Source organism: Python bivittatus, unplaced genomic scaffold, assembly GCF_059951505.1.
Source record: "Python bivittatus isolate LINGU-HERP-01145 unplaced genomic scaffold, Pbiv_v1 ctg000020_np1212, whole genome shotgun sequence".
NCBI lineage: Eukaryota > Metazoa > Chordata > Lepidosauria > Squamata > Pythonidae > Python > Python bivittatus.
In genome coordinates this window covers 3,724,369-3,738,319 of record NW_028277030.1, presented here as the reverse complement: position 1 = coordinate 3,738,319, position 13,951 = coordinate 3,724,369, and the positions used below count along the sequence as shown (strand labels likewise).

Genomic DNA, 13,951 nt, shown 5'->3' with positions numbered 1-13,951 from the left:
GGGAAGAAATAAAATACTTGAGCTGAATTACGAACTCAGCTGAACCCAAAATCATTTGAAACAGAAATGGCAGTGGAAAAAATTGAACTGAAAAGATTTCCCTTTTTTAATAGTATACTTTACAGTCTATGAAATGGTAGCAGTGTAGAACAGGCTTAGGCTTGAATTGATCCAAGAACCTATGAGATCATAAAAGATGCAAGTGTCTCTGAGGTCATGAATCACAGTAGGGCAGAACAGGTTTAGGCTGTAACTGAGCCAAGATTATATAAGATCATGAAAAGCAGCGGCATAGAAGAGACTTAAATTGCAAAATGTAAGCTATTCCGTTAATTGCTGAAGTTGTAATTACAACTTCCTTTCTGACAATTTCCTTCCTTTCATTAAACAAATTATTTTGTAGTCTGAGGGGAGGAACTATTAAGCTCTCTAGAAACGATCCATATGTGCTTTCAGATGCTTTATTTTCAGATGGAAAACCCATCGGCTGTACGTAGCCCACCAGCTTGCGTTCACTTCTGATCATGCTGTCAACAGTCCACTTTTTGCTGGGTTTTTGCCTTTTAAGCAAAAAATACCTTTACCAAAAATAACACCTCATCTTTGGAAGGTGGACTTCTGCTTCTTAAGTTTATTTCCTCAGTTGGAAAAAGTTGCCTGCTGTTGTTCTATACCTTTTATTGAAAATCAAATAAAGTTAGGGGGAATTACTATGGGACATGAACAAAATATAGTGAAGAAAATTGGCCCCTGCAAAAGACTTTAGTCCACCCATATCACAATATTGAAGATCCCCATGGTTGCATTTTCTAAAAAGAGATGACCAGTCTCAATCAGAATGCAAATTCTGAGTATTAAAACAGGCAAAAACACATAGCAGGATGTGCATTCAGAGGTGCTGATTTAAGAGGAACCACTTTCCTTTAAGTATTATCTCTCGGTATCGGACAGATAGAAAAACCTACTGAGAAAAACAGCTTTTGTCCTGAATGCCTACAGTCAAGCAGAGCAGTGGACAATTTAAAAGATATAGCACATTTCCTAGTTACCCAAACTAAGTTGTCTGGGAAACTGAGATCTGATTTATCTTACATTAGTATTGCCTTATTATTAGGGCAGGCTAAGAGGATCTGCTGCCTGAGATAGGAGGAAGGCCCACTGATGCCTTCTGTGCATCCCTTCCCAGTAGTGCTACTCACCCTCTGGATGGTCACCTATAGATACTACTGTATAGGCAGACCCCACAGTACTCTGAGGAAGTCCAATAGATCCAAAATGGCCACTAAGGTAGCCAGACTCTTCATGAGTTGCACTCATTTTGGCCTCAATTTATCTTTTTGTTATTTTTAATCTATCATTTTATTTATTTTAATCCTAGTACTTAAGCCACCTAGAATTACTCCAGTGATTGAGGCGCATACAAACTGACAAATAAATAGGTACCCACCAACACAGTGCCTATGAAGAATATATCTCCCTAAAGTGACTGCTGCAGACTGCCTAATTGCAAGATCATGCTTGTATACAGCTCGGGACATTTTGAGGAAGCAACCTCTAGCAGTTTTGTGTAGAATATTGAGTAGCTGCTATGGAGGAGCTCTATCATGAATATAGATAAAGTAAAACATTCCATGCTAATCTATATGAAAAAGGCGGCCTGTGGCACCTGAGATATAAGCTTTTATGCCAGAATAAAGTTATGTTTAAGATGCTATGGGATTTGAGTGTTTTAAACTAGACAAGGAGGCCTATTTCAGCTATGAATGTACTTCTGTTTATAGAACTGTAACTACTCACCATGACCATTGCAATAGTAGATCCATTTCTCTCGATTTTGAGTTGGGGTAGAAGATTTCTTCAAAGCAGACTTTTCCACAATTGCACTGGGATCTTGCCTTGGTCCTTTCTTTAAAGTTCGTGAACTTTTGCGGACACTGCAAACAACAATAACCACAAGTACAAGCAGCAGTAGCAGGACAATCATCCATGGCAAATGTTCATTGATATCAAAATGCTTATGCATAGCCTGTCTCGGGGGTCCTCTTTTAGGGGGTTTATATGGAATGCTGGATTTCACATTGCCACTCATTTCCAGTGCTGGCTGTAAGTTAAGATTGGAAGGGGTATGTTTGTGGTAATATATCTGCTGGTGATTTATAGACTTAGGATACTCCAAAGCTGTCGCAGTCTCATTTTTGGAGGTTTCATTATAAATGTCTGTTGGCTCCATCACGTCAGCATATGTGCTTGGGGGAGGAGTGGTGGCAAAGTTGGAAGAGGAAGCGTTCACACCTGAAAAACACATACAATATTAAAAATGAAGCAGCAAACATAGAATCTATAAGCCAGCCTTTCCATGTCTGGTGCCACCAAACATGTTTAGAAGTCAAAATGGCCTAAAAGACTGGGAACTACAGGAGCTGAAATCCAGCCTGTCTGGAAAGCCCTTGTTGGGGAAGTTTGCTAGGAGCTATTAATACAGCTCTGACCAAGAATGACCTCTAAGAGCACTTAATTTAGAAAGAAGTAGCTGGCTCAAGGATATAAAACAAAGTGTCCTCCCTATTTGGCAGGGACTCCATATCCCACAATCCCATGAGAAAGAGAAATGCTAATGGCTGATGAAATCCCAAACATCTGGAAGGTATCAGGTTGTCTACCCCTGATCTAGCTCACGCTGTGAAGTAGCTATCAAGAGTATACACAGATCTTGCAAAATATAGCTGCTGAGCATAGTTCTTAAGCTGCAATCCTCAACAAGTGGGACTATTAATGAAAAACATTTTGCAATGGATGCTAATTTAAGCCAAGATTTCTAATATAGTTTCAAGTGAGAGAGGTACCAACAGTGCAAGATTTAGTAAAGGCAGTCAGCTAGATGCAAGTGTTATTGCATATTATGTATTTTAAATAATCAAGAAAAATGAGGACAAAACACGATACAAATTAATCAGTTTTACTCTTCTAAATCCACAAATACCAGTCTAAAGCGTTGGAAGAAAAAGTATCTACTTGGTATCTAACTGTGCATTCTTACACAGATCTACTTGGGTTCCATCCAGTTTAAGAAGTCTGATTCTATATCAGGTCTGTAAAGTGATGCAACTTAAAACCCCCTTATATATCTCTCTCCCCACAGCATAGATGGCCCCTCCATCTCACCATTAGCCTCATGCTGGTCAACTAATTGCTGGTGTAATGTGCTGTTCTTGCAGAGGAATTATGCCGATAATATCAGGCTAACTACAGAGATGAATGTACTGTTGAAGAGCTATGGAAAAGGGAACTAACATAATGTAAAGTAGAAGCCCAACAGGCATCTTTTACAGGAGGGAAGGGAATTCCAAACTGGAGCTATTGCATTACCAGCTTCCTCCTTCAAAAGAAAATTTCATATTTATCACATTATTTTGCATGCTCCAGCAGAAAATGCTTCCCAATGCTTTACACCTACCTTTGGTAAGAAAAGTAGCAGAAGAAACTTTGTAGTGCTGTTCATCTTCTTCTGGACTTGACAAAAGCCCAGCTGCATTTTGGGAAATTGACTGAAATCCACAGATGTTGTCTGTAATTTTTGTCCCTGGTTTTATTACCACCATGTTTAGTTGTGAACAGTTAGTAAAGGGTTTGCATCTCAGCACACTAGAAGGCACAGCAGAGAAAGTGCCACGAGGGCATGGTTTGCACCTGATGTCGTCAGTTTCAGTCCCTTTTTTTCTTAAGCCCCATCCAATGGGGCATACTGTATAAGGGATACAAGCGTCACCATGTAAAAATTTACCAGGTGGGCAGGAGCATTCACGGTCAGTCCGAGCAGTGCAAGGTGTTTTCTCAATCATTGGCTGCTCACAGGGCTTTCTACATAGATGGCATTCTTCTATACCATTTTCATGCTTTGTGAAGGTCCCATTAGCACAAGAGCTGCATTCTCTTAAGGTCGTCATGGTACAGTGCTTAGATACATACGTTCCTGCAGGACACTTGTGGCAAGTCAGATGTGTGTTAGTGGCACGATCATGGTGGGTGTATGTACTGATGGTATTCTGTTCAGATGACAACTCTGACTGAGCATCCACAGTGCCAAGGAACATATATCCCTGAAACACATACATAAATGCAAGTCAAATACACCTCACAAGACAAATTATAGCAAATGGTATCAGCTTTACTGACTTACTGAGTAAGTATAATCCAAATACATACTCAAATCTGTTGTTTTCAGAGGTATTTGCCCTCTTATGAACATTTAACACTTAAACTCTTGGATTCTTGGAAGACTTTTTGCCTTTCTCTTGATCTCAGCAAGTGATGGGAAACTGAATTGAAATGTGGGATTCAGAGTGGATTTCAGTGGTGAAATGATAGGATCTGACACACATATTCACATTTATAAAATAATACATAACTATTATAATAATAATTTAAAATGTATTAGTTACCAGATATATTTTTCATATATACTTCAGATGACAGAACTCTTGAACCCCTCCCTCCTCACAAAGATCTTAGTACGCAGCAGGATGATACAGGAAGGTACACTTCTCAAGAATCCAGGTTTCAAAATGGGTAGTCCTGGGGGAAGTACAGCACATAACTAGCAGCCCAGATACCTCATCTCCACTTGATGCCCTTTGCAAAGCTGCCACCAAATATTGACAACAGGACAGTAGATGGCACATTTCAGTAAGAAACAAAACAGTTTGGTGTAGAGTGGATGACCAGTTTACTTCTCTTCTAACTCCTCAACTCACCATTTGACTTTCTGTGAAAGGAACTGCAATAGAAGACTGTGAGTCCACATGAGAGATGGTTTAATCTTTAGCTCCCAAGCCAGCTCTGCCTTTTATTCAAGTTGATTTGATCAGTATTCAGATTGTCTTTCTCATCCTATAGAGGAAGGGCCAGTTCCATCTGTCCCTTGTTTTCATAGTATGATCTGCTAGTATGTTGTTTCTTGTTTTCATAGATAGATCTGCTAGTATGTTGTTTCTTTCTGACTGTGTGAAAACTACTTCTCACAGTATCAACCAATCTGCTGTTTAATAGAATCCTTGCTGTCTCTAGTCCCAAGTACCAGGTCCATTCAAAACTCTGGCTCAGCTACAAACTTTGTAAGAGAGGTAATGTTTAGTCAGAACCTACCCAGAGGTGCTTCTATTATCTCCTCAGTCCATTCCTTCTATTCCTATTGAGATATTCCCATTGTTGGCATGCCAGAAATTGACATGTTCAAAGTTGCAAACTATGCATTTCCCTCAACCTGTGAGAAGCTTCTCTTCTTTCTTTTCTTCTCTTAAAGAAGCAAACACCACATGCACACAATGATTTTATTGATTCCATCAAAAATCTTAAGGTTGGAGGAGGTATCAGCCAATACTGACAAATCAATACAAAGTTAATGCTTGCTCACCAGGTAACACATAGGAAGAACAACAGCAACAAAAGCCCACTGGATTTACATACAAATAGTAATCATTTAGCAACCACAATTGGCATCCGCAACTCGGTTATTAAGCAAAGCGGTCGCTAAGTGAAATCGCAACTGTGCTTATGATCTTACTTCAATTTTCCTTTGCTTTACAGATCTGTGAAGGTCATAAATGTGAGGATTGGTCACAAAGTTACTTTTTCATCACTGTTTTAACTGTGAATGGTCACTGTCTGAGGCAATTGCTAAACAATGATTGCCTGTATTGTATAAAGCACAATATAGTTTGCTTGTGGTGAAGCAATATATGTAAACAGATCTATGTGAACACATTATGGCTTCTTTTATGGCAATAAATAATTATGACTGTTTGTTGGCTTATTTATTGTAATTACGGATGAGCATGTTGTGTGAACAGCCATCATGTTCTGGTATATTCCTGGTTTCCTTTGTACCCGGCTTAACCTTCTAATCAATCTACAAAGACTCAAGACAACAGCTGGTTAAGACAAAGGAAAAACAGAGTAGGAATTATACAACCAGGCAATCATTAATCTGTATATCTGTAAGACTCTGGCAGGTTCATCAAAGCATAATTAAAACAATGGCTTAGCATACAATGGCAGTATTTGCACACTATGCAATGCCAAGAGTTGCTTTAACAAAGTTGAGCAAATCAGTAATAACTTTATCATGATTCAGGCATAACAAGCATGGATTTATAATCAACATATCATAGTTTCACATTACGTTTGTTGGCAAAAAGTAAATTATGTTTCTTTCTTGGAATGAGTTTGCACATCAGGTTAAAATAAATCACAGTTTGGATTAAGTATAATGCATGAATCAGGCCAATAAATCAGTCAACTCAACACTATAAAAACAAGGACCTTGATTGGCTTGATCACAAGGTAACAAATCAGGTGCATTCACCTCAACATTCCTAAAAAATTATGCCACCACTGACAATATAAAAAGATAGAGCCAGTACACATACACAATGAACAAAGTGTGAGCTAATAATTCAGGGTTATATATTATGCTGAGGGGTCCATGACTAACATGTAAAAGACTGAAGATATCAGTGTTTTCCAATGGTTAATTTCTTAACACTTAAACATTTTGACACTTGAGATTGTCTTAAAAAACCCCAAGCTTTAAAATCATGAATCTCTTTGAAACACCCATTAATGCTGCTTAAGCTATAAAGAAGCTTAATATTTGCTACTAGTTAGATTGCACATATGAATCAAAAGACCAAATGCTCCTTTCCTTTTATGTGCTCAGATTTGTTTTTAAGAAAACACATAATAAGCTATTAACAAAAAAGTAATGTACCAGTGGCAATTTATTAAATCAGGAAGGTAAAGATATTAAAGGCCAAAGAGGAGAAAAGCTAGTTGTATGGATGAGTTGCTAACCAATAATTAGGTCAACAGTCAAAGCATAGAATGAAAATAAAGGGCAGCACGCACCCTTTATTTCTCAATGGGGCAGTAGATTAACTCATATTAACTGCACTTCAGTGGCAGTCTGTGGAATTCATATCTGAATGAAACTATCAGCCTCATAGTTATAGGTAGTCCTCGCTTAACGACTACAATAGGGACCAGAAAATTTGTCGTTAAGTGGGATGGTCATTAAGCAAAGCATAATGTGACCGCACCCAATTTTACATTTTTTGCAGTGGTCATTAAGAGAATCACTGCAGTCGTTAAGCAAATCATATGGTTCCCCATTGATTTTGCTTGCCAGAAGCTGGCTGGGAAAGTCACAAATGGCAATCATGTGGCCACAGGACGCTGCAACTGTTGTAAGTGCGAACTGGTTGCCAAGTGCCCAGATCATGATCACGTAACAGTGGGGATGTTGTAATGGTCATAAGTGCGAGGACTGGTTGCAAGTAGCTTTTAGCACCATCGTAACTCTGAATAGTTGCTAAACGAACGATTGTTAAGCAAGGACTACTTGTAGTATTAGAAGCATATAAAAAGAATAATATTCATAGCTGATAGTTTAGCAATCTTGCATTTAAGACTGAGGCAACAAGTACTTGTACGGCATTTCAATTCACAGGGAACAGTGGAGCTACAAAAGGAACCAGGTGAGTGTACTAAATAACAGGTCTGATCTATTTGAATCAATACCATTTAATACTCTCTTAGCTAGTTCATCCACTCATTGGGAAGGGGGGAATATACCCTCTATTGAAAATATCAGTGGTTTATGCTAAACAATATGTTTATAAATAAATGTATACATATTATTTAACAGCAATGAAAATTACAGTACTATTTTTCTTAAAACTTATTTTTGTTGTTTATTTACCTCCCTTGTGGTTGCCTTTTTATGTTATGATCTGAAATAGCTGGGTCATCCAAATTTTATAAAAAATAAAGCTAAAACAGACATAAAACAAAGTAGCAGCAAGAAGTAGAGAATTAGCAGATATCACGGATCTTCTCCTTCCTGCTCACTTATGAGCATTCCTAGCCTGGCTGCTCCTATTCTCAAATGGAGACGCTTGCAAATCAGATTTCTAGGCTATAGATTCTGATCATTATAAATAGGGGGAAAGTTACATTTCTCAGGTAATAATTAGTTGCCTTTCCATTTATCTGGTTAGAAGTTTTATCTCAAAAGCTAAACAGAATGTTCTATTGACACTCTTCTGTCAACTGTAATTGTTTCAAGTTATGCAAGTGCTAAAAAAATTGGTGCCTCTCCTTCTAATTTGATACATTTTCAGGCTGAAGGAAGTAGTGGAGTACAGGTAGACCTTGTTTAGTGACTGCCTCATTTAGCAACTGTTGGCAGTTATGACAGTGGTAAAAAAGTAACTTTATGACCAAGCCTCGCATTTACGACCTTCACAGGTCTGTAAAGCAAAGGAAAGCTGAAGTAAGATTGTAAGCACAGTCGCAGTTTCATTTAGCGACCCCTTCACTTAACAACCAAGTTACTGGTCCCAGTTGTGGTCACTAAATGAGGACTACCTGTATCATAAAAACACCTTGCAAGACTTAACAGAAAATGCAAATGCAGTTCTGGCTGAAGGCAGAAAAGGCTGGGGAAGGCTTGTATTGGAATGTAAAAAAATTATATTTATAAAAGGTAATTGGTGAATCCTAAACCTAATCCTAAGAACCTGATCATCTTCTCTGGGTGGAAATAGGCCCAAATTGAGGGGCCTTCCTGGAAGTGGTCCTGCTGGAACCCACAGCAGTTATGTCTATAAAAGAAAGTGGCTCCCTGTGATTGCATTTTTAACATTTAAAAAATCATTATACTCCAAGCGCTAAACACTCCTTGAAGAAGCAAAGTATTCAGCTTTCAATTGATGTTGTTGAAGTATTCTTGGCTACAAAAATAATCTCAACGATTAATACTGCACCAAACCCCCAGTGCTGGCCAAATTTAGCTGTTATACAGGGAATCAAATTCAGAAGGCCTCCAAATGAAAAACAAACTTCATGTTGTCCTTGAAAAACGCTGAATGTACAGCACCATAGCAACAGTACAGTTCACATCCAAGTAGCAACTGTACCAATCTCTGTGAATCTCCTGAGGTCCAGCAGAAAAATTCCCACTTTGACAACACAAAAGAGGAGAAACATGTCATTATCTCCCTAATCATATACTGTAGTTCTGCTACAGGCAAAATGTTGATCACTTTGCCATTGTTCAGAGGTAAGAAGTGATCCAAAGGATCCTATTCTCTTCTCCTATTCTGTCAACATTAACTCTGAGTAATCCTTGTGCAGGCGAGGGCCAGGCTGAAACATCTTGTTAATCCATAATCTGGTTTGTCTACTTCCTGTTCAGCTTCCAGATGCACAACCTCTGGTCCTAGCACACACCCTGCCCTCTAAAGCCTTGGCTATGGCCTTAGATCCCCTTCTGAATTTGCTACCAAATTATGACTTTGCATATGACAGAAAGAAGAAACTAATGCATGCTAAGCAATCATATTAGGTGGCTTGATCAATTTAATTTTATTTATATATTTAAATTTGCCCAGGCCCCTCCCATATTTTGAAGTGGGTCCTTCTGCCAGCCATTCAAAAATTGTCTACCTCTAGCCTCAGTGTGATCTTGATACAATCATATCAAGAAAGCAAACTGTGGTTTACAAAAAATAATAAATGTATTTGCTAAACTACCTCTCTCCTACCAAAGAACTCATTATGGCTTTGCATTATGTTTGAAATAGGTTTTGGCATTTCAGGCCAGAGTTGGGAAAACTCTCCTGCCATCTAGCAGAGTACAAAATGTTGAGCTTCTACATGGCCTCTAATGAACTTGGTAAAATGCAAATTCCCATGTGCCAGATCTTGCAACAGAATCAATGTTGATAAAAAGCGCTAAGTAAGACTCCACCAAATGTTTTGTAACACTCTTCTGAGCACTTAAAATTAAATTACGTCAATATTATTATGATATGCAAGGTGAGAAACTGAAGGCAACATAATATCTTGCATGAGGGAATCTAGTGAGTTTGTGCCTGAGAGACCTGAACAAGACACTTTGCACCATGGATCTCACAGAATGTTTGAAAGATAATGGTTAGCAAATTGCAGGCAAATACGTCTGTGACTCCTATAGCACCTTTGTGACAGTATGGTATAAACTTTTGTGGAAGGCCCGTTTCATAAACTGCATGAAATGCTATTCTCAGCTGGCATGGCCAGGAATACACAACTAGAAATAAGTGACTTGTAAACAGCATAGTCAAACAGCAACGCTACAAGTACATATGGTGAAAATTCAATTAAAGCTTACGTGTATGCAAACAAGCAACAACAATAATTGCAGATGCTAAGATGATTGTGTTAACACTTGCAATCAAACAAAAACAATCTTATTCATGCAATATGAACGGAATCAAGTTTTATTTAGTTATTTCATGCAGGACCTCCACTTAAAATTCCTTAGCAAGACACAAATCCTTGTAGCCATGAAGGTCATTATCTTTTGCTACAGCCAATCTCATAGGATTACTCAAGAATAAAAGTGGAGGAGGGGCAAATACCACCTTGAGAACAACAAATATAAATGTAATAAATAAATTCAAGAACAACAGTATTTTGGTGGAGCATGAATACATTCAAATCCCTAATGCTTTGTTTATCAGGTATTTGAAGGCATGATCTAGAACCCAGTTGTAATTCAATTTTAATGGAAAGCAGCACTGGAACTAAAGAGGAACTAAAGAACAGCAACTCAGTCCCTTGATTTCCCCACCCCCATGAGCCAAAAACTGAACGACAACGGGCTTGTCCATCCGCTATCTGCTGATGGGAACAAGGCAACAGTGGCTGTGACAGACCCATTCCTCTCATAACCTCAGCTGTTCACTCTTTTTCTCTGGGTGTTTGCCCTGAGACACACTAAGAGAGACCATCTGCAAAGCCACTGTTATAATCCGTGATGTATGGAAAGTGTTAACCAGCCCCTGGCTTACGGCTACAGCTTGGGTCAAAGATGCTTGGGTGCATCCCACTTTTGACACCCTTGAGTTCAGAACCCTTCTATGGCAATCTTCCCCTTCCCCAGTTCTCCCCTTAGCTGCCTCTCTCCAGCCCAGGGATGGGGGAGTTTTCCATAAAGGTGGGACCTACACACAAAAAGGCAGCCTATGGAAACCTCTCCCTATATGCCAGGAAAAGGAGCCTCTGTCTATCCCAGGCAAATGCGAATAAGAGCCGCCCCCCCCCCCCGCAGCCTGGGGGAGGGGATGAGCCGTTCCCAGTGGGGAAAGGGGTGATTCATAGGCTTCCCTGCCGCAGCGGCACTGGTCCGTGACTTAGCACATTGAAACATCTCTCCCCACCACCGGGTAGCAGAAATCCTCTGGCAGATGAAGAAATTAGATCCTGGACGTATTTTCGCCCACGAGCTTCGGAAGGAAGCCAAGCCCAGCCACAACCCACTGCCTTTTCCTAGCTTCTGAACATGTGGGATGAGCACCCGGCTTTGTGAGGCTTCCTCACGCGAGGCATCACCTTGGATAAATGACTGTTCTCCGTTCTGAAGGCCACTTGAGGTTAACCGCCTGCCAAACGCCTCTGATCAGAGGCAGATCGTGGCTGGACTCGTCTCAGGTCTGGATGGAAGGCTCAAGGCTCCCGAAGGAGCAAGCGCCGCTCGAGTCAAAGATGGTTGGCATGGCTCAGCAAGGCGCAGCTCCCCGAGCAACGGCACTGCGGAGGGACTCGCTCCCCGGCCACCTCCCCCCTCGCCCCCCGCAAACCATCGACCCCTCTACCGCAATAGGGAAGATCCCAAGGCGTCCGCTTCTTCCTTTCTCTCGCCCGCATCCCGGACTCGGTGACTCACCATGAGAAGGCTGGAGACCAATGCGGCTCCTCGGGTGGCCTTGCGGAAGGCGGCGGCGGCGGCGGCGGCGGAAGCCCCCATGGCCGGTGCTGGGTGCGGGGAAAGATGCTTTCTGCGCGGGCGGAGGCCGTTACGAAGCCATGGAGGCCAAGAGCCGAGAAGGGCGCGCCTTGCCCACCGCCGGAAGAGCTGCCCATCTAGCAGCCCCGCTGCCCCATTGCCGGGCAGGGGATGAGCAAGGAGCGACTCAGTAAAGGACAGGGCGGGGAAGGAAAGGAGGCTGGCGGGGCTTCAGCAAAAGGCAGCCCCCCGGGCATGAGGGAATGCTGGCCGCGCTGAAGTCCGGGGCCAGTCTTGCAGCTCCTGAGCGGTAAGAGCCAAACGACACGGCAGGAGGACTGCGCTCAGCAGGAGAAGCGGACGGCTTCCCATAGCGACTGGGGGCGGCGGGAGACCCCACTCCCGCCTACCTCGCTCCCCGGTCTGTTTCAAATGACCAGAAGGGCGGGGAAGTGCCAGCGCCCAAGGCAGCCGGTGGGCGGGAAGAGAGGCGGCGAGAGCGCACATGGGCCGAGAGGGAGAGGCGGGGCTTTCTTTTGTTACATCATCTCTTAAGAAAGGTTGCCCCGCCCCGCCCCGCCCAGAAACCTTTCGTTGGACTCGAGGCTGCTGCATCTCCTTTTCGAGGCTAGAGTCTTGTAAGTGCCTGAGGTCGTCCCCAAAGGGGCTTTAGGTCAGATACGTCCAGCTCGATTCTTCTGGAACAGGAATCGGGTTCCGCGGCCCTCTAGATGTGTTAGATTCTGGGGAGACCCTACAAATCAGTACTGTATGGCAAGGATGGGGCGTCATCTTAATTTTTTGGCAGCAGAATAGGCTATATGTTAGATTACAATTTCCATCTTCCTTGACAGTGAGCTAGGTTGGCTGGAGTTGATCAGAACCAGACCCAAGGCTGTTCCAGGACCATGGACATTCCTCTTTTTTTTTAGATAAAATCAGATTATCCACTCCAATAATTTATCATTTCCTTGAATTCTGTTCTCATAATTATTATGATTAAAGAATTGCCACTTTACATGCAACTCTTCGTACCTTAATTGTGCAAAGGGGGTCCACATGATTGAGGGAGGCAGGTCTATATAACCTCTTCGATTGATATATATTATTCCTAAAACACGTTTCTTTAGTCATTCAGCTAATATAGCTGTAAGAGATTGGTCTGTATGACTGGATTCTCCAGATCGTTCAATTCTTCGTAAATCAAAGTTATGTATGGTTCTTCCCATGCTGGTGGCATTACCTTTGTCTCTTTAATTCCATTCATTGTAGTTGCCAATTGTTCCAACAACTCTTCCTCAAGCTTTTTATAATATTGAGCTGTCAGGGCACCTGGACCTGGTGTCTTCCCAAGTTTGATTTGTTTCATTGCCTTTTTTGTTTCTTAGGTAATTATAGGTTTACTTAATATTTGTCTGTGTTGGTCATTAAATTCTTTAAGGACAGACTTTTCAGTATATTTATTCATGGCCTCTTCATCTATGTTAGTGGTGGAATATAGTTCCTTTTAAAAAGCTACCAATTCTTCTATAATTTCCTATCTTGTGTGTAACAGTTTAGTACTTTCTTTATTGCTAACATTAGTGAAAAGCTTCTGGAGATGATGCAGAAAAATCAACCTGGAGTGCATGTGGAAGAACACAAAAAGCGAACTTGCCGAAGCATAGATAAGAGATCTTGTATGAACCTGCACCATGGCAATAATGACAGCATTATTATTATGAGAAGTGCTTATACTTCTCTATCAGCAGTTGTCATCCAGATGTCCTGTTTAAGATTACTCAGACTCTTCTTGGGAAGGGCAAACAGGAGCAGCTACAACCTGGCCTCTGTAATGCCTTTGTGCAACACTTTGCTGCTCAAATTCACAAGGTCTAGATACCTCGTGGACAGATTCCGAAGTGGTGACTGGGGCAACGTGTCATCTGGGATTCTTTCTGGCTTGTGGACTGTCCAGCATGAGCTCTGCTACCTGCAATAGCACAACTCCAGGCCCAGTGGGAGATGCAGCTAGTCCAACAGTGTCTGGAAGCTATCAGAATCTGGATGAGGAGAAAAAAAAAGGCTTAAATTCAACCTAAGTAATATGGGATGTATGTTAATTCAGAAATCTACTTATTTCAG

The 13,951-nt window shown here is 41.3% G+C and overlaps 1 protein-coding gene across 1 annotated transcript in view; it reads right to left on the bottom strand.

Moving 5' to 3' along the window:
• The window catches only part of TNFRSF21 (TNF receptor superfamily member 21), a 42,983-nt gene extending 30,729 nt beyond the window's left edge, over window positions 1-12,254 (bottom strand). The window contains exons 1-3 of the mRNA XM_088133591.1: window positions 11,768-12,254; window positions 3,455-4,097; window positions 1,798-2,292 (exon numbers count right to left, since the gene is read on the bottom strand). Coding sequence (XP_087989717.1) covers window positions 1,798-2,292; window positions 3,455-4,097; window positions 11,768-11,848 — 1,219 coding nt within the window. The 5' untranslated portion in view covers window positions 11,849-12,254. The remainder of the gene's footprint in view (window positions 1-1,797; window positions 2,293-3,454; window positions 4,098-11,767) is intronic.
• Window positions 12,255-13,951: the final 1,697 nt, after the last annotated feature.